General features: G+C 44.9%; 1 protein-coding gene across 1 annotated transcript in view; it reads left to right on the top strand.

Moving 5' to 3' along the window:
* Positions 1–27,879, top strand: part of GFRA4 (GDNF family receptor alpha 4) — a 470,610-nt gene that overhangs the window by 431,533 nt on the left and 11,198 nt on the right. Inside the window, exon 5 of the mRNA XM_075572672.1 lies at positions 19,351–19,696. Within this exon, the coding sequence (XP_075428787.1) occupies positions 19,351–19,696 (346 nt within the window). The remainder of the gene's footprint in view (positions 1–19,350; positions 19,697–27,879) is intronic.

Raw genomic sequence — 27,879 nt, 5'->3', positions numbered from 1 at the left:
TGTGACACTTCTGGTATCCTACACACGGCGGCTGTCGCTGCGGGTCACCGGGTGTCAGACACGCCGGGACATGGGGGCGGCGGCAGCCTCAGCTCAGTGGCTTTTGGTGGAGGAGACCTTCCGGGTCACCGACCTGGCGGAGCTGCCACGCGAGATCGGGAGTGAGTGGGGAGATGTGGGGTCTCGGGGGAAATTGTGGTGAGGGGGGAGATTTGGGGTGTCGGGGGGGAGATTGTGGTGAGGGGGGTCACGGAAGCCAGGAGAGATTGGGGTGGGGGGGTGGCGGATGGCCCGATGGGAGAGGGGGGGCGGATGGCCCAATGGGAGGGGGGGCGGATGGTCCGATGGGAGGGGGGGGCGACAAATGGCCCTGCAGGGGCCTGTGGCAGACAGAGGCGCGGAAGGGGCTGGCTGCCGGAAGGGGGAGGAGTGAAAGCGCTGAGGATGGAAAGTATTGCTGAGAGGCGGGGGAGGAGCGAAGGCACTGCTCAGGGAGCCGGAGGCGGCGTAATCTCCCCCAACAACATGAACCCGCCTCCGGCTTTTTTTTTTTTTCTCCAGCTCGAGCGGGGGAAAAACAGCAGCGCGAGCGCGGGAAATTTAAAAAAAACACACGTGTGCTGCTTGGGCCAATATTTACTCGCCCGGAGGTTAAATCCACTCGCCCCGTGCGTGTAAATGTATATGATTGTCGAACACTGTATATATATATACACACACAGTCACACAGTCACACACAAACACACACTGTATCTCACACACACACACACACACACTGTGTCACACACACACAGTGACACACACACAGTGACACACACATACACACACAGTGACATACACACACACACAGTGACATACACACACACACACAGTGTCACTAAGTGTCACAAAGTGTCACACACAGTGTCACGCACACAGTGTCACACACACAGTGTCACACACACAGTGTCACACTTACACACACACAGTGTCACACACACACACACACAAAGTTTGCAGCAAGAAAAAGCTGCCTATCTCCCTACCTCAGCTCACATGTAAGGAGAACAGCAGCCTCTCGCCCCCTTTTCCCCCTCCCAAGTGCTGGGCTGCTAGAGCAGCTCAGAGGAAGGAGGAGGAGAGGGGAGGGACAGGGGGAGGGGTGGGACAGGGACACTGCTCCACGGAGCCCCGGTTAAGAATCACTGCACATGACACATACTGCTCTGTCACAGGCAAGGACACGCCCCCTCCCTAAGTAGCCACGCCCCCGCCCCTCTGTTCCTGCAGTAAGAAATTTGCTGGACATTAGAATGTCCATAACTTGGGATGTGAATGACATTGGAAGCTCAAAATAGTTATGTTGACCTACAAATCCGCGGCAGAATGTACAGTGAAAGTTTTGTGGTGCTACGTGGTGCCGTTTGTGAGATTTCGATGCTTCTGACATTCAAACGAACGGAAAACGGAATCCAACTTAGAATTATAGTATAGATGGTACAAATTGCATTTTTTTTTTTTTTTTACCAATGTTTAATACATTTCAGGCACAGTACCAATAATTTTTTAAGCCACTTCAATCACTGCTTGTACTAAGTTAGGAGACGTACAGATTTTTCCTGAGATTACACGGACGGTCAGGATCTGCTTTATCTACAAATATAACAGCCAATATCAGATTATGTTGGAACAGCAGCCTACAGAAGTCCAGTCAGCCCTTGGACCATCTCTTTCTTGGAGAATACCTACAGTAAGAGTGTAACAGAACAAGGCCTCCAACAGAAACTGGCAATACTAGAAAAATTCAGCCAGACCTGGGCACTCTCTGTGAACCTAGAAAAAAACAGAATAAGGGTATTCCAAAAAAAATCAAAAAAACATCCAACCATATCTCAATTCACACTGGACGACAAAGCACTGGAACAGACAACGAGCTACACATACCTTGGTCTGACAATCAGCTCATCGGGGAAATTCAACCTGGCCATAAATACACTGAAGGAGAAGGCCCGCAGAGCATTTTATGCAATAAGGAAACAGATGTACCACCTCAAACCACCAATAAGAATCTGGGAGAAAATATTCAACAGCATCATCACACCCATCCTTCTATACGGCAGCGAGGTGTGGGGCCCTGTAACATACCCAGACTCCACAAAATGGGATACCAGCCCAACAGAAATACTGCATCTGGAATTCTGCAAATACCTTCTCCAAGTACACAGGAGTACATCAAACAATGCATGCCGGGCTGAGCTGGGCCGCTTTCCTCTACTGCTCACGGTACAGAAGAGAGCACTGACATTCTGGGCTCACCTAAACACCAGCCATCCACAGTCTTACTGCTACAGAGCAATGCAAAGTCAGGACCTCCTCACTAAACCCTGTGCCATCAAACAACTTGTCCTCTCACTCCAAGGACAAAACCCCACACAGATTAACAACCTGCCGAAAAAAGAAATCAACTCAATCGCCAACGAAATGAAGAAGCAGTATGTGACAAGATGGGAAAATGATATCCAACGCTCAAAGAAGCTGGAGACCTACCACAGCTTACAGAGAGAATACACTCTGGCACCCTACCTACTGAATGTAAAAGACCCAAAACAGAGACAGACCCTGAGCCAGTACAGAATAAGTGCCCACAGCCTAGAAATAGAAACAGGCAGGCACAGACAAAACTGGAAGCCCCGGGAGATGAGACTGTGCCAAAGATGTGAGCTAGGTGAGGTAGAAGATGAAACTCACTTCCTGTTGCGTTGCACACAATACTCTGAGTGAAGAGTGCCCACCTAGAGAAACTCACTGCTGTTATCCAGAACTTTAATAATACAGAAGAGAACCAAAAAATAGCGATCCTCCTGGGAGAAGATGAAGCCACAGCAGAACTAGCTGCACACTATATCAGCACCTGCCACAAGCTGAGAGACGTACATTAACCCCCACACCCCTGTGTGAAACTGTTACCCATATACCCTGCAATCATTATACCCTATCCCTAGTATTCGTGTAATTATTGTCCCCCACCCCCTATTATTCACGCTTTGGCAATACTGAAATGTTCTTTCGTCATGCCAATAAAGCTGATTTGATTTGATTTGTGTCTTGTTGGACAGAGAAAAAAACTTTAGGGCACTGGACATTGACAATACAAAGCTTCTATTAACTTTTCCACTGTCAGAAGGTTGGCATCACCCGAGTGACACCAGGCTCCTGGGACCACGACCATGTGAAAGCTTCTCTATTCCCCCAAGTAACGTGAATGGAAATGAAGTGGACGCCACTTCCTTTTTGATCGTGTTCACCACTCCATGCGATCCACTACTTGAAAATGTCTACTTTATGGACCCTGGTGTGCCCTGGGCAGCAAAGAAAAGGTTAACACGCTACAGAAGAAGCCTTGGGTGTCTTCTGCTTCAGTCCCAAACTTTCCTTTTGGGACAAAAAAAAACAGATTACAAATAGTTTTTACAATTGTTTATTATGAACCTTTGATTTGACTTTTGAGATCGAGCTACAGATGCAGCTACGAGTATCCGAACACTTCTTTGAAAAATCTGGGGCATTCTCCTAGTTATGCTGCAACATTTCTCTGACATATCTGCAGAAAGACTAATGGCCCATCGGATGAACACAGCGGGGTTCCTGGTCAGTTTGAATGGGGCTGCCAGGGACCCCCGCTGTGTTAATCCGATGGGCCATTAGTCTGTCTGCAGAAATGTCACAGAAATGTTGCAGCATTACCTGAAGATTGCCCCAGATTTTCCAAGGCAAGTGTTCGGATGCTCGTAGCTGCACCTGTACTGTCTGCTGCTTTTGGATTAGACCATATGCAGAATGAGCACATTTTGATAGTATTTTCCTTTTCATCCAGGTGTTCTTGTTTGTAGAGGGCTGAAATCCTGGGGAAATCTAGTTTGCAGGGTTTTTTTTTGTTCTTTTCAATTTCAGGAGAAATTCGAAAAAAAATCACTAACATCGTGCAAATTTGTTTCCATTTCTTTTGCTTGCAAACTTACACAATGTCCCCTGTAAGTGAAAGTTTTTCCTGCAAACCTGCGAACTTTCACTGATTTTCGCATTATTTGCAATTATTCAAATTGTTTTTGACAGCCGAGTGGGGTTTTTTTTTTTTTAACGAACAATTTTGCGAATATTCGTGAATGCAAAAAAAACACCTCACAGCAAATGTAAATTTTGGCAAACAAATTCGCCGATATTCTTGCGATAACTATATGGACTTTTGGGAGCCCTGGAGCATTTTCCCCAAGGTTATGAAACCGGTGCCGTTTGATAAAGCTGCAGTTTAAAAACATTTATTTATTTTTTTCCATTCAATATGTTCATTGATACAATCTGCACACGTGATTAGCTAAGTTGCCAATGGATCCGTTCTCCTGTAAGCGATCACTGAAGATTCGGCTCAGTGTTCTTTACAGCACTGCTAGAGCAGCAGAAGACTACCCAAGATGCAAAGTTCTGTGGGGAAGATCATGTGACCAGGCAGGCACGAGTTACAATTGGTGCACTGCTAGAGAGAGGGCAGGGCTCAAGGGCCAGAGCCTGTCTCAGAAGAGAAAAGTGTTGTGACTTTGTAAATGGTTGCTATAGAAACAAAAATGCTTGTTACATTAGAATACATTACAAATGTTTAAAACAAATTATTTAAATGCTACAAGTATTTCCTCATAGTACAGAATTGATTTATTTAAAACACACACACATGTAGGATATTGCTTGCACTGCAGCTTTAAGAAGACTTTATTATCGGAGAGATGTCAACATTCAAACTTTTCGCCACGTATGAGACCCCTTAAATATTTCACCAAAAATAATCACCAACCTTAGGGAATTGCAAATTGCCAATAAAATTGCTGCTGTCATTTTTCTTAAAAGCTTTTGTCTGGTTCAGGAAATAATGCTGTGGGCGGCTCACGTCATGTCAGGGTGACTGGAAAGGGTAAACTTTGGGGGAAGAAACCTCTGCCCCCTGGTGTATGTTAGTTGAGCTAAAAGACAGAGAAGGAAGACAAGGCAGGCCATGGTTATATGGAAGGGTCACGAGGGCAACTGCATATGCAGCGGGTCATACGGTTTATGTCACACAGCTGTGGACATGCCTCGTTGTAATAACAAGCTTCTGAGAGTTTTCCTCTCCTGCTCAGGTCAGCAATAGTGATTTACAGAGATTCCATGAGCTTAACATAGATGTGAAAAAATTAAGGTAGCCATCCAAGGCAGAGGATGTAGAGAAAGAATAATAATATCTATTGTTAGTCTAAATAAAAAAGGTATCAGCTAATGCTGAGGTTACGCGTTTACTCTGCACTATCACAACTGGACTAACACGGCTATTTCTACTTATCTCATTGTAATGGAAATTGTTGTCATCTTAAAGATGGGGAGATTGGGAGCTTGGTGAATAGAGATGTTGTTTTTTTTAACAACATGGGTTGGCGTGATGACGCTTTTGACGTCATCACGTGGATATATGTGACGCGAATCCAGTTAGTTACTTCCTGGTTCGACGGACATACAAAAACCCATGCTGGAGGTAAGATTTTATGCACTTTGATAAAGCCAGTTTGGGGCGAAACATGTCAGTGTACTGTAACTCTTTCCTATTTTTGGCATAATAAATCGTTTTTATTATCACCCTTTTCACTCTTTTAATTTTGGGGTGCAGCATTTTTTGGCTTTATGCCTATTCCTTCTCATTGAATAGAGATGGGCAGACGTGATAAGATTCAATCTGCCATTTTTGATTTATTACATTTTTGTTAATTGGCAAATATTCTCCAATTTTTTACATTCTTTTGAAATATGCAATGGTTTTCACCTTTTTTGTGCGCCAACCTTTTAAGTCATTTATCATTGTTTGCAAGTTTTTTTTTTCAATTTTCCTCAATATATTACATTTCTTCCAATTATTTTAGCAATTTTAGAATATTCAACAATTTTCAAAATTGTACAGGTAGTTGAATTTTTTTTTTTTTGCAGTTTTGAATATTCTTCAAGTTTTTTTTCGAACACCAACTCATTTGCAAATATTTGAAAATGTGGTATTCAATGCGAATAAAAATTTGGATAAAGAATTCAAATAATTTGTGTTGGTGAGGGACGAGCGTTTCAACAATAGGGGGGAGTGTAAGAGAGAGATTTCAGGCGGGACAGAGCAGTAGAATTTTATTTATTTATTGTTATTTATAAAATGTTTTACCAGGAAGTAATGCATTGAGAGTTACCTCTCGTTTTCAACTATGTCCTGGGCACAGAGTTAAGACAAATAATACATGGTTACAAATACATAGTTACATTAAGTGAGCTGGGTTATACATTATATACAAAACATTGCATGCACAGCAAGAGATAATATATGTATATTATTAGCATTGCAATAGCAAGAAGATGGAGTTGAGAAGAGCGCAGAAGGGGAACAGGTACAGGGTACAGTGCACATTGAAGCAAGATTTAAGATCAGAGATTTTCTTTTTGACTAATATACATCAAATTGCTTATTTATTTTGGTGGGGAATTTATGCTTTTGACAAATATATTGTATTTTAAAAGGTGAAGCATCTCAGACTTGCAGATCTCTACTCTGGGCTTGTCAGCTCTGCTAACGCAGGGTGACACTTTTCCTTTACCCACTACACCACCATTAAACTCTAGAAGCAGCAGTAAGCTTGCTGCTTACAATATTGGTCTGGCGTTTGGAATCGAACCCCTGTATGCGCAAAAATGTGTTACATTGCCGATATTATTCTGCGTGAAACAAAAAAAAATAACACAGGAATTTGTTTGTGGTTCATCCACTTTACCTTTATTTTCAACGTTGTCACTTACTCCCTCTAGATCAGGACTAAGTCCTGAAGTGCCACCAACAGGTCAGGTTTTATGGATATCCCTGCAACAAATCATTTAACGTAGAAGCATGGAATTAGTCGGCAGATAAGGACCACTTGGCCCATCGTCTTTGCCCATTTTCCTGTCGGCTGTAAATCCTCGGACCCTGTTTGATCGTTGCCTTTCTTTCGTATTTAGGATGTAGCCTTCTGTCTATCACAAGTATGTTTGAATTCCCTGACTGTATGAGCCACTACCACCTCTGCTGGGAGGCCATTCCATGTATCCACCACGCTTTCCGAGAAGAAGTCTGTCCTCACATTTCCCCTGAGCCTCCCACCCTCTAGCCCCAGAAAATGACTTCTCTGAAATATACGTCCCCCCTGTACTTTGTTGAAACCCTTTATGTATTTGAATGTTTCGATCCTACCCCCCCCCCCCCTCCTCTTTCTATCCTCCAAGCTGCACATATTATGGTCCTTGAGTCTTTCCTGATACGTCTTATGCTGTTCATCATGCACCATCGTTGAAGCCCTTTTTATACGCGTCACCTTCCAAAGCAAAGGTCTGAACCCAGTATTCTAGGTGTGGTCTCACTACTGATCTATAAAGTGACATCACCCCCTCTCTTTCTGCTGCTAATACAAGAGATGAGCGAAATTCCCGTGCTTTCCATTCCAAATCCGTCCCGCGGTTTTGCCACAATACCCCAAGTGAGTGACTGTTTATAAAGTTGGTGCACTTGATGACTGACTGTACCTGCCCAGGCTCCGGCACCCGGGTACAGCAAAACAACCGAAGAGGACCCGCCTGTGTCCAGCACTGAAGTCTCCACAGCTGGCGTCCTCTGTCAAACAGGATGATCCCACCACACAGATAGTCCCTTATCTGTAGTGAGATAGGTCTGGTTTCACTGATCACTCTTGCCAGGCCACGCAGCACTGCAGCTGTGTCCCTGACTGAACTGATTAAACTGACTGCTGACAGGGCAAAGTCCCTACCTAAGGGGCCTTCCCTAAAGCAGTCACAAGCTGAAGGGGAGTGGGGTCTAGCTGGGGCCTAAGGGGAGACTTCTGGCCTAGTGCAGGAGACTACTTTCCTCCCTGCACAAACACAGCCTCCCCTCTCTGTGTCCCAGCTCCTAACTGACACTCCCTGTCTGCACATAACATTGTAACAAATTCCCTGCTGCAGAGAATCTGCAAGTCTCAGTGGCTGGCTGGCTGCAGGTGACAGGGATCATAGGGCATTCCCCAGAGGCTGCTGGGGGATGTAGACCACTCAGGACCTCTTTCCTATGGGGACCGCGTGCGCGATCTCTACTGCGCCTGTGCGAAGCTGTAATGGCCGCCGCTACGCTTAACTGCGCCTGCGCAACCTCCCAGAGCTCCTTTACCCGGTCATCCGCGGCATGGATGCGGTAGGCCAGGAGGACTTGACCTTTTCCGCAGTCCACCACATGGCGGACAGAGCGCTCCATGTTGCGCTTAAAGGAGGCAAATTTCACTGGATCACTCACAACACAGTCCTTGTCCCCAAGCACTTGGGAGGCTTCCACTGGGAAGCGAGCGATTAGCAATGTCTCTGTACTCAAAGTCTTTCTTACATCCTGCAGGGGGTAAAGGGTTGATACCTTACCACTGCATTGATTCATGGTGGCCAGCAGGTCATCAGGAACGCTGACTGTTACCACCTCGGCTGTCTGGGGACCTGTCCCCGGCACTTCTGGGGCAGTCCACTCACTTTCTGGAAACTCGGGAGCATTGGATCCCAGTCCTGGGACCATTTCGGTTGGAGCGCACGGACTCACACTCAGTTCAGTTATGGCAGCGGTTATGGTGTCACACGGGCCCCCGTCAGGTCATGAGATTTAGTTGGGGCCTTTTCCACGGCCGCCTCCATCGGAGCCTGTGGGGAGTAAGGAGGTTCCTCACCACTCCGCTGGCTTGCGATGGGTTCCTCTTCCTCCGGTCCCGTCTCCGGATGTCCCTCCGACACACTGGGAGTCGCCACGGCCGTGGGACTCTTCCGCGGCTTCGGCCGCACCAGCGCTTGCTGCTGAGGGATGTCGATGTGCAGCGGGCCCAAGTCACAGGTAAGCCGCTCTCCTCAAGCGTAGGCAGAAAAGGGCTAGACACAAGATGGTTTGCTCCATTCACAAAGAAAATAGCTCCCCAAACAAGTTATTTTCCCAGGAATACACAATCAGGGCCCAAACACCTCAAGCTGGCGATCCCGTCAGTAGATACTTCCAGGAACCCTTTAGGCAATGAGTAGTAGGCAAAGTCCATATCGCCTGTCCTCACATTATGCAGACACGGGCACAAAAGAAATGGTTGACTTACTTTTCTCGCTCGCCATGCCCCTGGTAGCTGAGGTTGTGGTTTGCTGCATCCTGTATATTTCTTATGGGGAACAGCCGTTCCTACTGACAGTTCACTGTGCTCACTCCCCCTGGTGGAATTTAGAGTAGGGGCGGCACACTCTTTCAAGGGGTGTTTCTGGCTATGCGCAGAGTCACTCACATCGCAGGGGAGGGGCTCTGATTTTCACGCCAAACCCGGACAGATTGTTGCAACACTTTTCTGTGCAGGCTGGCAGTCAGCAGCACGTGCACTCTCCTGATTTAGCGGGAGACGCCATTTTAGGGGTGACTCACTTTTGGCATTCCCTGATGAGAAAAACTCCATTTTGTGCACAGTCCCTTTAACTACGCTAGGGCTTTCTGCATATACAAGGAGATAGTCTTCTGGTGGGGCACCTGGGGCTGATAAAGTCCAAGGGCCATTTTCCCTGCATAATTCCTGACCCGCCGCTATCCATAGGCTACTCTACTGGGCAGTGATGTCAAACCTTTGATCCATCTGCTTTCACCCTTGGTCTAGGCCCAGGAGTTTTTTTAGGGCCTCCCAAATTTCAATCCCATCCACATGACTGGGAACGTTCCCTACTACCACCATGTAACTAGGCAGTACTTTACACCAGCAGGCCCAAGTATGGACCTCATGGATTGAGGGTATGAACATGGTGGACAATTTGACACAAAAATAAAATAGAGCACCCCAGGACTGATCTCAGCAGCGCCTCCAAATGTAACGGGTATTCCCCCACCCCCAATCGCAGATATAGTGAATGTGAGGGGGAACCTATATGTTACCAGGTGTGGTGCGTATACCTGCAGGTTCACAGGAGGCCTGAGCTTCCGCTGATGGGAACCTGGGGTGCTTCTCTGGAACGTTTCTTAGCAGCGCCTCCACCTATGTGAGATTCTAGGAGTGTAGAGTGGCCCTCGTATAGGAACATCCATAAAGTAACCAGCCCACACCAAAGGTTATGGCTAAAAGGGTTTACTATATGGCAAATAACACAACACAACATACTTCAACAATATGACATTGACAGTGTCCCTGTATAACACTAATAGGCACAACTACCCGGTCACCACGCAGGGCTTTGCACCCCACACGTTATATCAATAGCCCCATATGTCCCACAGTACCCCAAGTGAGTGAATGTTGGTAAAGTTGGTGCACTTGATGACTGACTGTACCTGCCCGGGTTCCGGCGCCCGGGTACAGCAAAACAACCGAAGAGGACCCGCCTGTGTCCAGCACTGAAGTCTCCACAGCTGGCGTCCTCTGTCAAACAGGATGATCCCACCACACAGATAGTCCCTTATCTGGTCTCACTGATCACTCTTGCCAGGCCACACAGCACTGCAGCTGTGTCCCTGACTGAACTGATTAAACAGTCACAAGCTGAAGGGGTGTGGGGTCTAGCTGGGGCCTAAGGGGAGACTTCTGGCCTAGTGCCGGAGGCTACTTTCCTCCCTTCACAAACACACCCTCCCCTCTTTGAGTCCCAGCTCCTAACTGACAAACCCTGTCTGCACACAACATTGTAACCAATTCCCTGCTGCAGAGAATCTGCAAGTCTCAGTGGCTGGCTGGCTACAGGTGATAGGGATCATAGGGCATTCCCCAGAGGCCGCTGGGGGATGTAGTCCACTCAGGACCTCTTTCCTATGGTGCCCGCATGCGCGATCTCTACTGCGCCTGTGCGAAGCTGTAATGGCCGCCGCTACGCTTAACTGCGCCTGCGCAACCTCCCAGAGTTCCTGCACACTTGTAATGGCCACCACTACCCTTGCCAACCTCTGCGCATTGTGCGAACCTTGCGCCAACCACAACATGGCCGCCGCGGCTATCTGCGCATGCGCGAGCATCAGGACCCCGACGGCGCCGGCCCAGATGGCGGCGCCAACCAGGAGAAGTCGCCGTCCCCTTCCCCCACTGCCACTGGGGTAAGGCAGGGGGCAAAGGAAGATCAGGGGAACCGTGGGTGACCCCCTTACATGAGAAACTAAGCAGGTTTTCAACTTAAAGCTGCAGTTCAAGCCATATCCTACATGTGTTTTTTTTTTTTTAAATAAATAAGCTCTGTACTATGAGAAAATACTTGTAGCATTTTTTTTAAACAATTCTGAATGACATTTTGAATGTATTATAATGTGACATGCATTTTTGGTTTCTATAGCAACCATTTCCAAAGTCACATCCCCTTCCTCTTCTGAGACAGGCTCTGGCACACCCCTTTTTGAGCCCTGCCCTCTCTCTAGCAGCGCACCAATTGTATCTAGTGACTGCCTGGTCACATGATCTTCCCCACAGAACTTTGCATCTTTGGTCCTCTTCTGCTGCACTGACAGTCAGTGAAACCCCCGAGCCGAATCTTCGCCGATCGATCGCAGGAGAACGGATCGATCGGCAACGTAGCTAAGTTCTGATCACTGTGTGGATTGTGTTGATGCACATATTAAAGGGAAAAATTAAATAAAAAATCGGCAGCATGGACTGCTGCTTTAACAGGAACACTGCAAATTAAAGGTTTAAACAACTATATGATTATATGTATAACTGACTGATCTCTTAAAGCATCAATCCTCTATATTTAAGCATAAAACATAGAAAAGGCATCAGTTCACTTTAATTCTAGGTGGCATTACACTTATGTGTGTGACGAGAGAGCGCATCATATTTAACACGCAGTCCAGTCATAAGACATCTTCTTCTATAGCCTACTTAAGTCAATGGGCTGGAAGGTGTCTTCAGGTGCCGGAGTGTGTCTTATGGCGGAAGACTAGTTAGTAAATAGTAAATAATTTGTCATTATACTCACTCTGCAAATCATTCACAGACAAGCTGGGCTAATGCAGTAACTACACATGTAGCCAATGTTATTGCAACCCGGGGTGCACTGCAGCGGGACACACAACACACCAGTGGGGAAAGGGGCCATTCAGGTGAGGGAGTGAAGGATTCAGGGTTATCGCATCATTTCACCTGCGGGACAGCACCATGGGTTGTTACAGCGTTGGCTACGTCTGCAGCTTTGATTCACTGGTGCTGAGAGAGGACTGTTTCAAGGCGGAGGCAGCGGCTAAGGTAATGTCGCTACCTTTCCAGGTACCTCCAATTGCGTTATAAACTACCCAGTGCAGGGACTTGTTGGAATACAGTGTGTGCCTGTTTGATGTTTGTTTTTTTCTCCACCGTAGACACTCTGGGAAGGTACCTTGAGTAGGGTTTTTAAGCCAAGTTTTGTTAACTGTAAACGCGAAGGATTTTAATGGATAAGGGACATCTATTTACTTTTGAGAGGAAAAGAACTTCCATAATTGAGTAAATTGAAATTCAGCATGTGTTCATACGATGAAAAGCACACACATCCCCCTTCCCTGCCAGAAACTGTTGCAGACCACCCCATTTCTGACCGGGAGCCCAATCAATCCATGAGGTGGGAGGATAGAAGGACTCTGGCATTAGGGCTCCAGTGACTATAGCACATTGATTTCTCCAACCACCCAGTAAGTTGGAGAAGGAAGGAGAATGGGATGACATCAACCTTGAAATCCAAAGTCAGCCAAGATACTCCCAGCACTTGTCTATGTACCACCTGCTTTCAATTATAAAACCATCTCCCTTAGGGGATGTTAAGAACCGCATGTGCAACCCTGCTACGCAGAGGGCTGTAGATTTATGTACGGCGAACAGTGCCTTCCAGGCAACACACGGAAGATCGGCCACTAAGGAAATCTTTCTATGATGGATGGAGATATTAAGTGACCAGATGTTCCTGTTTCTTGGGGGTTTGCTCAAGGAAAAAAATTGCCGTGGTCAGAAAATTATTTCATTTCATACTAAAGCGGAAACTTCACATGCTTCAGTTGATCTTTATAACATGCGTGTTCTGGAGATACCCAATGACTTAAACACATTAGAGAAAAAGACTGGGAGGCCTGCGCATCACACTTCTGAGAGTGTGCCTTGATGCATGTCAAACCATTCTTTCTATGTCTGTCACTGCGTGTGTGCAACAAAAACAATGTCACACACACACACACACACACACCACTATTGATGTAACAAGCATTCTTTGGCCCTGACTGCACAAATATTGATGCTAAAAATTGACTTTTCATTTGTAGTTTGTGGGTACTACTATCTCTAGTATTATGCATAATTATATATGCTATGCAAAAGGATAGCTCAAAATACAGACATTGATGCATAACTCGTTATATTTGTGTTGCTTAACTCCTCTCAAACTCCTCCTATTGCTCTCTATGAAACTGGTGCATTATAGCAAAATGATCATTGAAATCCTCACCTGGAGATTGTCCTGCTGCAACATAACGTGATTTCGAGTGGAACTACTGTTCATGGTTTAAACCAGGGGTGACCAACTCCAGTCCTCAAGGGCCACCAACAGGTCAAGTTTTCAGGATATCCCTGCTTCAGCACCGGTGGCTCAGTCAATGACTGAGCGACTGATTGAGCCACCTGTGCTGAAGCAGGGATATCTTTAAAACCTGGCCTGTTGGTGGCACTTGAGGACTGGAGTTGGCCACCGCTGATTTAAGCAATCTAAAAAGGCTTTTGAAGGAATCAATACGAACAAATATTATTCCTTTTTCCCTAATAGGGAAGTCTACTGCCCACCATGATGTAGGGCCCGGCATCTGGTTATTACTGCTAGTTATCAGGGGCAGACACAACTCAGAACAAACCTAGAACTCTTAGGGAGAACTACCTAGAACTCTTAGGGAGAACTACCTAGAACTCTTAGGGAGAACTACCTAGAACTCTTAGGGAGAACTACCTAGAACTCTTAGGGAGAACTACCTAGAACTCTTAGGGAGAACTACCTAGAACTTTTAGGGAGAACTACCTAGAACTCTTAGGGACAACTTCCTAGAGCAGGGGTGTGCAAACTGGGGGCGCGAGATTTTTGAAGGGGGGCGCAGTGGTTGCAGAGACCCCGCGCTCGTCCCCAAGGCATTTAAATGAAATGCCGGGGGATCACATGAGGCCTCTGCAACTTCACTTACCTTGTCTCTGGCGACGCATCGCCATGGCATCACAGCGTCATTTTCATGTGACGTCGCGTTGTCATAGCAACCCTGCAGTGTCATTTGAGGCCGGAGACATGGTAAGGAGGGTGGCGCGAGCAGGGTGGGAGTGCAGACAGGGGGGCGCCGGGGGTAAAGTTTGCACACCCCTGTACCTAGAGCATAGGAGAAATATCCTTAATTAATACATGCTGCGTGGGGTATCTAGACTTTTTTGGACTGCACACAATAGTGATCCTAAGGGTTTAAGTGTTGTTTGACTAGAAATAATTGATTCTAACCCTTTGGGTAAATATAGATTTATTACATTGTGTAAGAGAGACTCGTATTGGATTTTCACTATGCGAACTTTGACACCTAAAGGTCTCAACGAAGACATAGACATGGTACCCTTTATTAGGGAATTTTAACTCTATATTGTATCAACAAGATGCTACTGTGTCTAAACTAATTATTCGACTTACCATTCTTCACTGAAAAAACATCCATCTTATAGTACTTTAGAATACATATTATATATACACATCTTTTGCTATTATTCTTATCCGAAAATGTGATTTTAATATTTGATGTATATTGTTGACCATTCTATTGTATATATTGTATATCTGTCGATGCAACTATTATTATGATCTTTCTTTAGAGGTCACTGTGGTCCCTTTTCTGCTGGTTACGATAGTAATGTTTGTGAAGCAATTTATATTTGATTGATTTTTTTGATCTACAAATTCAAACAGTGGTTGATACTAAAATCTAGCTTTTATACATGAATACCATATCCAATCAATTTATTTGGATGTCTCTTAGACACTCATTAAGGGATTTATATAACCCCGTAATCATTTAATTAACTAATTACCAACAGCTGACTAGGACACATTGTGCCCCATTATAAAGATCAACGTGGTTTTTACAAGGCTGTTTGTGAGTGTGGTGCCTCATTTTACTTGTGATTTTAACTTCTGTACATGAAATAATGCACTAGATTTAGCGCTTTTTTGTTTTGTTCTTCTCAGGGGCAGACCCAACTCCGAACAAACCTAGAACTCTTAGGGAGAACTTCCTAGAGCAGGGGTGGGGAAACTGGGGGCTTGAGATTTTTCAAAGGGGGCGCAGTGGTTGCAGAGACCCCGCGCTCTTCCCCAAAGCATTTAAATTAAATGTCTGGTTATTACTGCTTGTTATCAGTGGCAGGCACAACTCAAAACAAAGCTAATACACTTTGCAGCGGCCATCTCTTGTGATTTCGTGAAGACCGGTTTTCCGAATGGAATAGGCACTATGAGGTCTCCACGTTTTCATTACCCTCCCAAGTTGATTGCATCAATGATCACCTGTAAGTGACCGTGATGACCATGGCCATATTTACTATGCTGTTGTAAGGTGCGAATAGGCTGTAAGACACGTTATGGTTTAGCACCCCTTAGCATCTATGGCCCTAAATACGTCTCTCATACAGACAACTATGGATCAGAAACTGAAATTGAATTGGTGGATCCTCATTGCATTAAACCATTCATCAGAGTGTGATAGTACATACATAGCCAATGTTATTGTGCTTCCACATGTCACTAATGCCACATGAAATGATGGGCTGTGTAATGCTGATAATGGATATTGCCATTTGTTTCAATGGGCCTGGTCACATTTGGAAATATCGCAGCAGTTTTGAGCCGATTTGTCGCATCAACGGGAGCAGTAATATTGGCTACATCTGCACGGGGCGTACAGAGTGCCATTATTTGTATTTATAAGGGTAACACTATGGTAGTATGTATCAAGGTGGGGGCCATTTGTTTTCATTTGTAACAATTAACTCCAGCACCATATGTATGAAGCTTGTTATTCGAGCTTGGAACATCTGACATTAAGCAGAGGAGAGTAACACTCTCAGATCTGTTGAGTTGAGCTGGCACACCTCTTCTCCTTTATATTGATGCAAACTTTGATACATCTCCTTATACTATTGCTGCAAAGAACTCCCCCCACCCATAGCTACTCCAAAACCATGCCATTAAAAACTAACACAAGTGGAGCCAGATTGACGCCAAACACCTAATACATTGACATAATAGTGATGCAAAATGAAAATGGTGCAGTTTGAGAAGTTTTTGGAGCAATGTCTCAAATCTGCTCCAATTGTGACACTTGAGGGGTTATTTATCAACGTCTCCCAACTGCTAATCTGGGCCAAAACTGGTGCAAAAGTACTGCACCAAATTTATCAAAGAGAAATACCCAATTGCAGGCCCATCAAATGCAGAATGGCTAGGGGGATGATTCTCTCCCCCCCCATTCTCTCTCTCTCTCATATTCTCTCTCATTCTCTCTCTCTCTCTCATATTCTCTCTCATTCTCTCTCTCTCTCTCTCTCTCATATTCTCTCTCATTCTCTCTCTCTCTCTCTCATTCTTCTCTCTCTCATTCTCTCTCTCTCATTCTCTCTCTCATTCTCTCTCTCTCTTCCCCATCCCGCCCTTCTCTCTCATCCCCCATCCCACCCTTCTCTCTCATCCCCCATCCCACCCTTCTCTCTCTTCTCCCATCCCACCCTTCTCTCTCTTCCCCCATCCCACCCTTCTCTCTCTTCCCCCATCCCACCCTTCTCTCTCTTCCCCATCCCACCCTTCTCTCTCTTCCCCCATCCCACCCTTCTCTTTCTTCCCCCATCCCACCCTTCTCCCACTCACAGTACACGAATAACAGGAGGTAGTGTATAATGATCACAAAGTGCATGAATAAACTCTCCAATCAATCAATCTCTCCCTCTCTCGGGAGGCAGGGAATGGGCAGGTGCGCATCAGAGGGGGAGGAGGAGGCCCAGCAGCAACTTACAGTGCTCTCAGGGCCCCCGCAGCAACTTACAGTGCTCTCAGGGCCCCCACAGTCTCCAGGCATGGGACTCCTGGCCTTGCTCTCACCCATCGGCAGAGCAGGAAATCAGTAGTGAATTCAGATTTCCTGCTCCACTTCGCAGCTGATAGACATTGATAAATGACCCCCGAGAGATGTATCTCTCTAAAGTCAAAAGTTTGCTTGCTTGCTTGATTGCGGGATATATTTATGGGATACAGACTTAGCGTATCCTGAAATCAATACAGTAACACTACATTTGTAATAGCACATCCACCAGTGCATTGACAATGATTTTGGGTATGTGCGCTTATTCAAAACCCCTGTGCACACTCACTGGCTTTGGGATGCGATGCTCATCCAACAAAATCATCACTGTTATTGACTTCAATTGCGGTCCGTAATAGAAATGAACCACAGCAGCCCACGTGTGATACAAATAATATAACCACGGAATCCTCTGTGACATCCAACTCATCACTCATCTTTTTACATATTAACCCCAATCCCATCTTAATTACAGCTTGCAATTAATATGTTGCAGAAGGGAAAAAAGGTGCCAGAACACCAAGCAGAAAAATCATTGAGAGACATTAATATAATTTCTAGAAAATGTAATATAATTCTATAAGAGAAAAGATGTGACCACTCCCAGTTTGGATACCTGCTCCATTTGTACTGATTTCATAATCACAATATGAAGTTTATTGTTGACCTCTAAAAATGAATGTGCCTGGAACTTAAAAAAATAAAACATGATGGTAGATCACATTTACCCTTTGTTCCCCCCACAAAGAAAACATATTTAACATGTATGTATGTGTGTATATATATATATATATATATATATATATATATATGACCTTGCCCCTCTCACAGTAGAGGCAGACTGACTAAATCAGGAAGTACAATGCATTAAGTACAGCTCCAGTAAGCACCACCCCTGTGCCTCTAATTGGACACAAGACCTGATGACACTACCTTCACTGATTCACTGCAAGGAGTGGGGAAAACCCATGATTGCTCCTGGCAACCTACCCTTTCTAGGCATTACTGCCAGGAGGAGGACAGAATAATAGCCCAAAACTACCCAGGGAGAAAATAGAAGAGAGCACAAGCCCCATAGCATAAAACGTACAGTATATTGAATATGGGGAGGGGACAAGGGGAGGAAACAAGTGCACTCACAAAGGTAAAAATCAGTAGTGCGTTTGTGAATAATATCACCGCCAGTAGATCCCGCCAGTAGATCCTGCCATTGCATTAGCTCTACACACCAGGATACGAGGATTCCAGCTTCGCCACCTACTCCCCAGCTGATCTTCAGTTAGTCTAACTCCCAGCAAACTCGTGGAGGACTCTGGCAGCCGAGCGGGATCTACTGGCGGTGATATTCTTCACAAACGCACTACTGATTATCACCTTTGTGAGTGCACTTGTCTCCTCCCCCTGTCCCCTTCCCCTAATTAAATATACATTTTATGCTATGGGGCTTGCGCTCTCTTCTCTTTTGTCCCCTCATTAGGTATTCCTTAGGATGTGGTTCATCCATTGAGAGCAGCATACTTCCCCAATTACCAGAGACACCTTTACCTCGGCAGACTGATTTATTGGATTTATCAAGGGACTGGTATTATTGATATTCGTTGTTGTTATTTGCATTGTTACGGTGATACTGTATGTTGAGTGCTGTTTCTGAGAGGTACTATTATAGCAGCAATATTTATCTTTGAGTCAAACACTTAAGAATATTCCATATTATTTGGATATACACATTTTTGGGAGTGATGCTACTATATTTTCTTTTTTTCTTTATATATATATATATATATATATATATATATATATATATATATATATATATACAGTATATACAGTTGTTTATAGAAGGAATGTTTTTAGAAGGAATGTAAATATTCAGTATATATACTGTATATTTACATTCCTTCTAAAAACATTTACAGTACAGATGTAGCCAGACTGGATGTCTCCGGCACCGGAGCACGCTACGGGAATGCAGCCGTAGAATTAATGCTGTGGGGAGGGTGGGGTTGATACGGAAGCATGGGACCCCGGCAGAGATGTCACGCTCTGCCACGGCCGGCACGCTCTACAGCACGCTGTGGCTGATCTAGAATTTCAACAACCTTTCAACACCCACTGCTGCTCCAGAACTATGAATTGTGCATTGTTTCTCTTCCGTAGCTGCGTCTTGACACGTGTACTTTTTTTCTCCCTTTAACTCCTGCCACGTTTTGCAGGTTCTGAGAATGAAGTCACCCAAGTTAACCGCTGCCTGGACGCTGCTAAAGCCTGCAATGTGGATGAAACATGTCAAAAGCTACGGACTGACTACGTCTCCCTGTGCATCCGACGTGGGGCTCGGACGGACATGTGCAACCGCTCCAAGTGCCACAAGGCCTTGAGAAAGTTTTTGGACCGCGTCCCCGCTGAGTACACCAATGAACTGCTCTTCTGCCCATGCGAAGACACCGCGTGTGCAGAGCGGAGAAGGCAAACCATTGTCCCGGCGTGCTCCTACGAGACAAAAGAGAAACCCAACTGCCTCACCCCTCTCGATTCTTGTAAAGAGAACTACATCTGCAGGTACTTCTTTTTATTATAATCACTCTCTGTTCCTCTGATTCATTCGGGTCTTTCTCTCTGTTTTCCATATAATGCAGCTTTGCAAAACTATTATCCAGCCTCTAGGAAGCAGTCACATGATGCATACCTGTAACAGAGGATACACTATACATTTATTAAAGGCGATAGCAGATATTACATATGTTTTTTGTCCAGCAACGGCAAAGCATCCTGGAAAATCTCCCGGTCACTGGAGGTTCCAGCTGCAGAGGAGTTAATCCAGAATCCCTAATGTATGAATTCTGAGTATCTTGCTTCTTCCTAGCATGAAAGTGCTATTCATTTTAGAGGTTCACTCTTAATTATGACATTCTTCATTGTTGCTCTCTCCTCTTTCTGTTTAAGTACAGTAAAAGCACTCAAGCAGCTCAATACACAGAGGGAAATGCCATTTTTATCTATGGATTTTCCATGATATCCCTGACTCGTGTTTAATAGCAGAAGAACATGGCCCTTTTACCTACAGTTGAGTGTGTGTTATCTGCTTTTTTTCTTGGTATTGTGTAAAGAGTCCTTGAGTTAGAGACCAATAAAAGATCAAGCCTACTGTATAACAAGAGCAGTCCCGTGTTCCTACTAGTATAAGTCCATGAGTGACTGTGTGAAGAATACTTTTGGCATACAGTTAGACAATAAGAAGTTCCCTATGGTTGCAAGGATGTGTCTTCAGTCTAACTTAATCTAATCAAAGTTTGCGTCTGTACCTTGTACACTTTCAGTTCTTTTTGTGGCCATTAAATCCACCAGTGAAAATATTCCCTATACACAAGAAGTAAAATCTCATACATTTAATGATGATATAAAGTGATTAAATTATGCAATATTATTGAGCTTATTGTATCATCTTAATACATATGCCCCTTAATTAAGGGTGAGCATTATCGTGGCGTTTTAGTTCCGGTATTGGGTCTAACAACAAATTGTTGGTTGTAAACTGTTTCCGTGTTTTGTTTTGGATTTCGTTTTACTCACACTCAATTTGTTTTTTTTACCAAACTATGGCAAAAAATGAAATAAGTATGAATAATCCTTTAACGGCTGGATAAATGCTTAATTTAATTATAAAATAATCAAAACAATGAGAAAACCTTAATGTAACGGAAAAACGGAAAATGATTATGCAAGATAAGGCGACAAACATCCAAAGTTTTCAACTGGAGTCAATCGCAGCGACACTAAGTCACCCCAAAAATTAATACAGGCATTGTACAGTATATACTCTGTCTTGAATGAATCCCCAAATTGAAAGATGGAGCAAAAAGCTCTTAGTCAATGTTTTAGCATATTATTCCTCTAGTGGAAAGTAAACCAGTGACCCCAAGTCTCCCCAAAAATGAGTACATTGATGCAGTAATCTATAGAGAGACTTGCGAGTTTGTATATCATGATAAATCATACTGTAGTTTGAAAGGTGGCACAAAGGGCATTTAGTGGCTAACAATTACATAAGTAAAGTATTCTGGGAGTACTGAGTCTGCATCTTCGTCTCTATACCACAATCAGCATCATCTAAAGAATTAGAGGGGCCTGGCTCTAGTCGAGGATTCTGATGATAGTCATTTGAAATCGCACCCGCTCGTCCCCTTGCTGGCACTTTTTGTTCTGTCCCATTGGCTGGGGGATGACCTCTCTGCATGTTGGGGAGCGTGGCCACACTTCCAAGGGGATCACGTTTTTATCTTGACTCTGCACTTACATACGTGGCATATATAACAAAGCAGGGGTTGGCTGCCGCTCTCCATAAATTGGAATAAAATATATTACTGGGAGAGAATAATAGGGTGCATACGGGATATATAGTCAAGTTAAGAGGGGTGGTGGGTCACAGAGGTGGCCTAAAAGATTCCTATTTGCACTCGCTAGACCAGTTGGTTAGGCTAGGAAAAATTCAATCCTTGGAGATAGCTCCATAGCCATACATGTACAATTATAAAATCACATTTATTAAACATATATACAAAAGACTTAATGTCTAAAATTCCACTATGTGGTTTCTGGAAACACAGAGAGAGCACCGGGGTAGTGCAGTGTTGCTATGAGAGTGATTCAATTTGTGGGAGACTGTTGTTTAGTATACTGTCGTATTGGTTCTGCTGATGTTCCCATCATAATCCCATATTAGTATCATAAAGGTATATAACCTGTGTAGTGGGTTGGGATCACAGCGTGGGAGGGTTACTAGGTAGTTATGGCTAATAGCCGTGTAAGGTGGGGCTATGTATTTCAGGGTAACGTCCCTATATGTCAGGTGATATCTAGACAGAATAGTTTTAGGACCCTTATATACTCTCCCTCTCCCTCTACCTTCCTTGAGTAAGGTGCCTGGAGCGCCTGATGTATGCGCCCCACTAGGCAAAACCGATAGTAGTCTGGGCGTCACTACATATAGTGTGGCTCCGTTTTTAGTTAAGAAGCCAGTGCTGTTATTGGTGCTGTCTAAATGCATGCACCAGTATGTCTGTAGTGCGCTCCCTTTAGCTGTTCATACGACCTGTCAGCCTGAAGCTGAGAGTTTTTTGGAATCCAATCCGCGGATTCAGCGATCCAGCGGCGGGCTGCGGAATTCACAGAATGTATTAGTACTAATAACGATTAAAAAAATCCGCAAAACGCAAAACGCGAATCGCCCTTTTTGAGACTGATCCGCTGAAATCTGTGGGACAAAGGATCCGACCGATCCGTTGCGGATCCAAATTTGCCCCAAAAATGTGTCCATGTCTACAGAGGAGTTAACCGAGAAGAACCCTGGTGAATTCTGACGGATTCCTTGCTGAAGACCCGAAACTCCATACTTTTCATGCAAGAGGTGCACTCTTACTCGTAGTACTCTTACTCGTAGTACTCTTACTCGTAGTACTCTTACTCATAATACTCTTCCCCATCATAGCAGTTATGCTGCTGCATTATTTGCTGAGCTGAAATGTAAACGAATTCATAAATAAACAAGATGTACATATACATTTGAATAACCCTCACACCAACCCTAATGCCCCAGTGGAAATATGTGTATCCTAGAAAACGTGTAGGGATTTTGCTTAGAGGTTCACTCCCTTCTAGGATCAAAGTGAAATAATTGAAGTAGAATGTTTAATGTGCATGATTGGTGTCTTTTAAAATAAATATTTTAAGTGATTTTGAAAGTTTTTATATTTCTATGGTAAACAAATCCTTCTACGGTTATTCCAATTTTTTGATCTAGTCTCTTTCGCGTTAAGGTTGTTTCTAAATCATAGGGCCTATTCATTACAGTGCAAACAATGAGTGCTAAATAGCACTACAGCTCAGAATGTAATCTCACCGTATACATTAAGGCCTAAGTACTTGCAAGTCCATGGCCTTTGGAAATTTGTCAAATGCTCAAATCTCACACAATTAGGTATTTAACATAACTTGTGGTAGACCGCTCACCAAATCTTAATAATGAGAATTTCAATCAAAGCACAGCCGGTACATAAGGAATGGTAGTATTACACAGATACAAACAAGGAAGTGACAAAATCTCCCAAAGATCCCTCTTAAATTGCACTCCAGGGCTGCTATAAAGTATAGGGGTTAATTACTCCCTGACACAATTGTCTAATTGGCTACTTAAGGTACACTAAGTAACCGCTCCCAGCACTGTAGGAGGACAGTTGCCACTAAAAGCCAATGATTGTCCAAAATAATAATTAACCCCTATACTTTATAGTGCAATTTAAGAGGGATCTTTGGGAGGTTTTGTTATTTCCCTTGTTTGTACTGTATCTGTACAATTAGGTATTTAAATGGTATTGTTAAAAACAAAAAGAAAATAGGAATTGACAGGTGAGATCCCACCCCCAAACATACCCCCACCTTTCCCTGGCTTGGCTATGGGATGATTGGGCTATGGAGATGTGTGTGTGTATATTCAGATGTAGTATATATATATAATATTGCTGTGTGTATTTCAGTATATGCAACTGAAACAATCTTAGGTAATATCCCATATCTGAATCCTGTCTGCTTCAACTGTTAATTACATTAAGCATTGACACCTAGGCAGGGAACACCCTGTGTAGGAAACAATCTGTTTGAATGTGCCTCAGATGTGCTAATTAAGCAGACAGAACCACTGTCAGGTGACTTTTTAGGCCTATATAAACCAAGTCAGAACAGCTAGTCTGCCTGCAGCGCATATCCAAGTGGCCCATTATAAGTGGCAAGACGACTGAACAACTGAAGTTTAAAAGGAAGTTCAAAAGAAGTGAGTAAGAAGTGGACACCCCATCTGGCCCTGATTCCTGCATGTGAACTACGCTGGAAAGAAGGATATCATCAATACCAGACTGCATCATTACTGCTGTGATGCTGCCTTTACCATTTATATTTGCTGTGACTTCACTTCTTCTCAAATTATGCACTTCTTTTTACCCGCCTCAGTATGTCTCTAACTCTATTCATATATCTCCATCTCTCCTTCCTTCCCCACTTCTCAGCTCACATGAACTCCTTTCTTACCTGCGTCCTCTGACACCACACAGCTATATCCCCTACACTAAAACACACCCCTACAAATCATCCTCACACATCCACTTCCTATCCATGCTTCTCCTCCTTGCTTCTGGGGATATCTCTCCCAATCCTGGTCCCTGCCTTATTTCTACTTGCTCTCGTCCTCGCCTGCCAAATGCAATCTCTACTCCTTCTGGTGTTAACCCCTCCAACCTCATACCCATCCCCTGCCACCCTCCCTCCTCTCTCCCTTTCTCCTGTGCCCTTTGGAATGCTCGCTCCCTTTCTAACAAGTTCCTCTCTGTGCATGACTTCTTTCTCTCTCACTCCCTGCTTCTCTTTGCTATAACTGAGACCTGGCTCACTCAGTCTGACTCTGCTCTGGAAGCTGCCCTCTCCTACGGTGGCCTTTCCTTCTCCCACACTCCGCGCCCTGATGGCAGGGGTGGAGGCGTGGGGCTCCTGCTCTCCTCTCTCTGCCGTTACCGAACCCTTCCTATTCCCCCCTCTCTTGCTTTTCCCTCCTTTGAGGCTCACACTGTCCAGATCTTCTCTCCTCTCCCGGTCCATGTGGCGGTCATCTATCGCCCACCTACCTCTACTCATTCCCCTTCTGCCTTTCTCTCTCACTTTGAATCCTGGCTCTCTTTCTTTCTCTCCTCAGACTCCCCTGTTCTTCTCCTTGGGGACTTCAATTGCCACATTTGTGACCCCTCTCTCCCTTGGGCTTCCCACTTTCTTTCTCTAACCTCTTCTTTTGGCCTTCAACAGTGGACTGCAGCCAGCACCCACAATGATGGCCACTACTTAGACCTGGTTTTCACTAAAAACTTTTCTCTCTCTGATTTCTCCATTTCCCCTTTTCCTCTCTCTGACCATCACCTCATCTCATTCTCTCTATCTCGCTTCTCCCCTTCGCCACCTCCATCTACCCCCCGGTTCTGCAGAAACCTGCACTCTATTCACTTACCTGACTTTGAGTCCACTTTAAGCTCCACCCTCTCCTCTCTCAGCTCTGCTACAGACCCTGACAACCTGGTCAGGAACTACAACTCTGCCTTGTCCTCGTCTCTTGATCTACATGCCCCACTTTCTATCTGCCGCACTCGCCCTTCTAACCCTAGACCCTGGCTAAATTCCCACACGCGCATGCTGCGTTCCTCCACTCGTTCCTCTGAACGCCTCTGGAGGAAGTCTCACACTCTCGCAGACTTCCTTCACTACAAATTTATGCTATCCTGTTTCAACTCTGCCCTCTCGCAAGCTAAACAAGCCTACTTTTCTTCACTAATCAACATGCACAAGTCTAACCCACGCCGACTGTTCTCTGTCTTTGATACTCTACTCAAACCACCCTCAGCTGCCTCTCCTTCCTCCATCTCCGCTCAGGACTTTGCTGACTATTTTAAGGAAAAGGTGGAATCCATACGGCAGAACATCCCCTCTGTTTCTTCCTCCCATCCTACACCTCTTCCTAACTCTCCTCCTGCCTTCCTTGACTCTTTTTCCACTGTCTCAGAGGAGGATGTGTCGCTGTTGATCGCCTCCTCTCCCTCTACCACTTGCCCTCTTGACCCCATTCCCTCCCATCTCCTAAAACCTCTAGCTCCTACTATAATCCCTACGCTCACACACATTTTTAACTGCTCCCTCTGCTCTGGAACCTTTCCATCCTCCTTCAAACATGCAACAGTCATACCATTACTCAAGAACAACAAGCTTGACCCTACCTGTCTTTCTAACTATCGACCTGTCTCCCTCCTGCCTTTTGCCTCTAAACTCCTTGAACGTCTTGTATTCTCTCGCTTGCTCCATTTTCTCAACACCTATTCTCTCCTAGACCCTCTACAATCTGGCTTCCGCTCTGCTCACTCCACCGAAACAGCCCTCACTAAAATAACTGACGACCTCCATGCTGCCAAAGACAGAGGTCATTACACTCTGCTCATATTACTCGACCTCTCTGCAGCTTTTGACACAGTGGACCACCCTCTTCTCCTCCACATTCTCCATACTCTAGGTATTCGGAACAAAGCTCTATCCTGGATCTCATCCTACCTCTCCCATCGTACTTTCAGTGTCTCTTCTGCTAACACCTCCTCCTCCTCTATTGATCTCTCTGTGGGGGTACCCCAGGGCTCTGTCCTGGGACCTCTTCTCTTTTCTCTGTACACACTCTCTCTAGGTGACCTAATAACATCTTTTGGGTTTAAATATCACCTCTATGCCGACGACACACAAATATACTTTTCAACACCTGTCCTTACACCTGCTGTACAAACCAAAGTTTCTGAATGTCTCTCTGCTATATCATCCTGGATGGCCCTCCGCCGCCTTAAACTCAACATGGCTAAAACAGAGCTCCTCATACTTCCTCCCAAACCTGGCCCTACTACCTCCTTCCACATTACTGTTGGAACTACAATCATTCACCCAGTAGCCCAAGCACGCTGCCTAGGGGTCACACTCGACTCCTCTCTCACATTCGCCCCTCACATTCAAAACATTTCTAAAACTTGTCGCTTTTTCCTCCGCAATATAACAAAGATACGCCCTTTCCTCTGTTGCTCGACTGCTAAAACTCTGACTCAGGCCCTCATTCTCTCCCGTCTTGATTACTATAACCTCCTGCTGTCCGGCCTTCCTGCCTCTCACCTGTCTCCCCTACAATCTATCCTAAACGCTGCTGCCAGAATCACTCTACTCTTTCCTAGATCTGTCTCAGCATCTCCCCTCATGAAAACCCTCTCCTGGCTTCCGATCAAATCCCGCATCTCACATTCCATTCTTCTCCTCACTTTTAAAGCTTTACACTCTTCTGCTCCTCCTTACATCTCATCCCTAATTTCTCGCTATGCACCATCCCGACTCTTGCGTTCTGCTCAAGGATGTCTTCTTTCTACCCCCTTTGTATCTAAAGCCCTCTCCCGCCTTAAACCTTTCTCACTTTCTGCCCCACACCTCTGGAATGCCCTTCCCCTCAGTACCCGACTAGCACCCTCTCTATCCACCTTTAAGACCCACCTTAAGACACACTTGCTTAAAGAAGCATATGAATAGCACTGTGGATATTCTGAACATGATACATAAAGCTTGGCCCCCTGCAGACGCACTTACCAGAACTCCCTCCTACTGTCTCTGTACGTTCTACCTACCAATTAGACTGTAAGCTCCTCGGGGCAGGGACTCCTCTTCCGAAATGTTACTTTTATGTCTAAAGCACTTATTCCCATGATCTGTTATTTATATTATCTGTTATTTATTTGATTACCACATGTATTACTACTGTGAAGCGCTATGTACATTAATGGCGCTATATAAATAAAGACATACTATACAATAGTAAGACTCACTGTCCCGGGCGCCAAGGATGAAAAAGCAAACATCCCGGGACAGTGTCTGCAGCGATCGTGCTGCGGGGGGAGCGGGGTCCATGCTTCTGAATGGGACCTACCCTGCAGCATTAATTCTTCGGTTCCCTGGTCACATGGCCGCGGCACCGAAGCCGTTAAGTCTTGGCGCATCGGTATATGTCTTGCCAGTAGTAGGATGGGTTAGTCATTATCATTGTTATAATGGGAATGAAGATTGGATGGAACTATTAATGAGGAGAGAGCTCACACTAATAGCAATATCTCTCCTTTATCACACTGACATCGGAAAAACAGACA

Source organism: Ascaphus truei, chromosome 1, assembly GCF_040206685.1.
Source record: "Ascaphus truei isolate aAscTru1 chromosome 1, aAscTru1.hap1, whole genome shotgun sequence".
In the NCBI taxonomy this organism is placed as follows: domain Eukaryota; kingdom Metazoa; phylum Chordata; class Amphibia; order Anura; family Ascaphidae; genus Ascaphus; species Ascaphus truei.
This window is presented reverse-complemented; position numbering and strand designations above follow the sequence as displayed.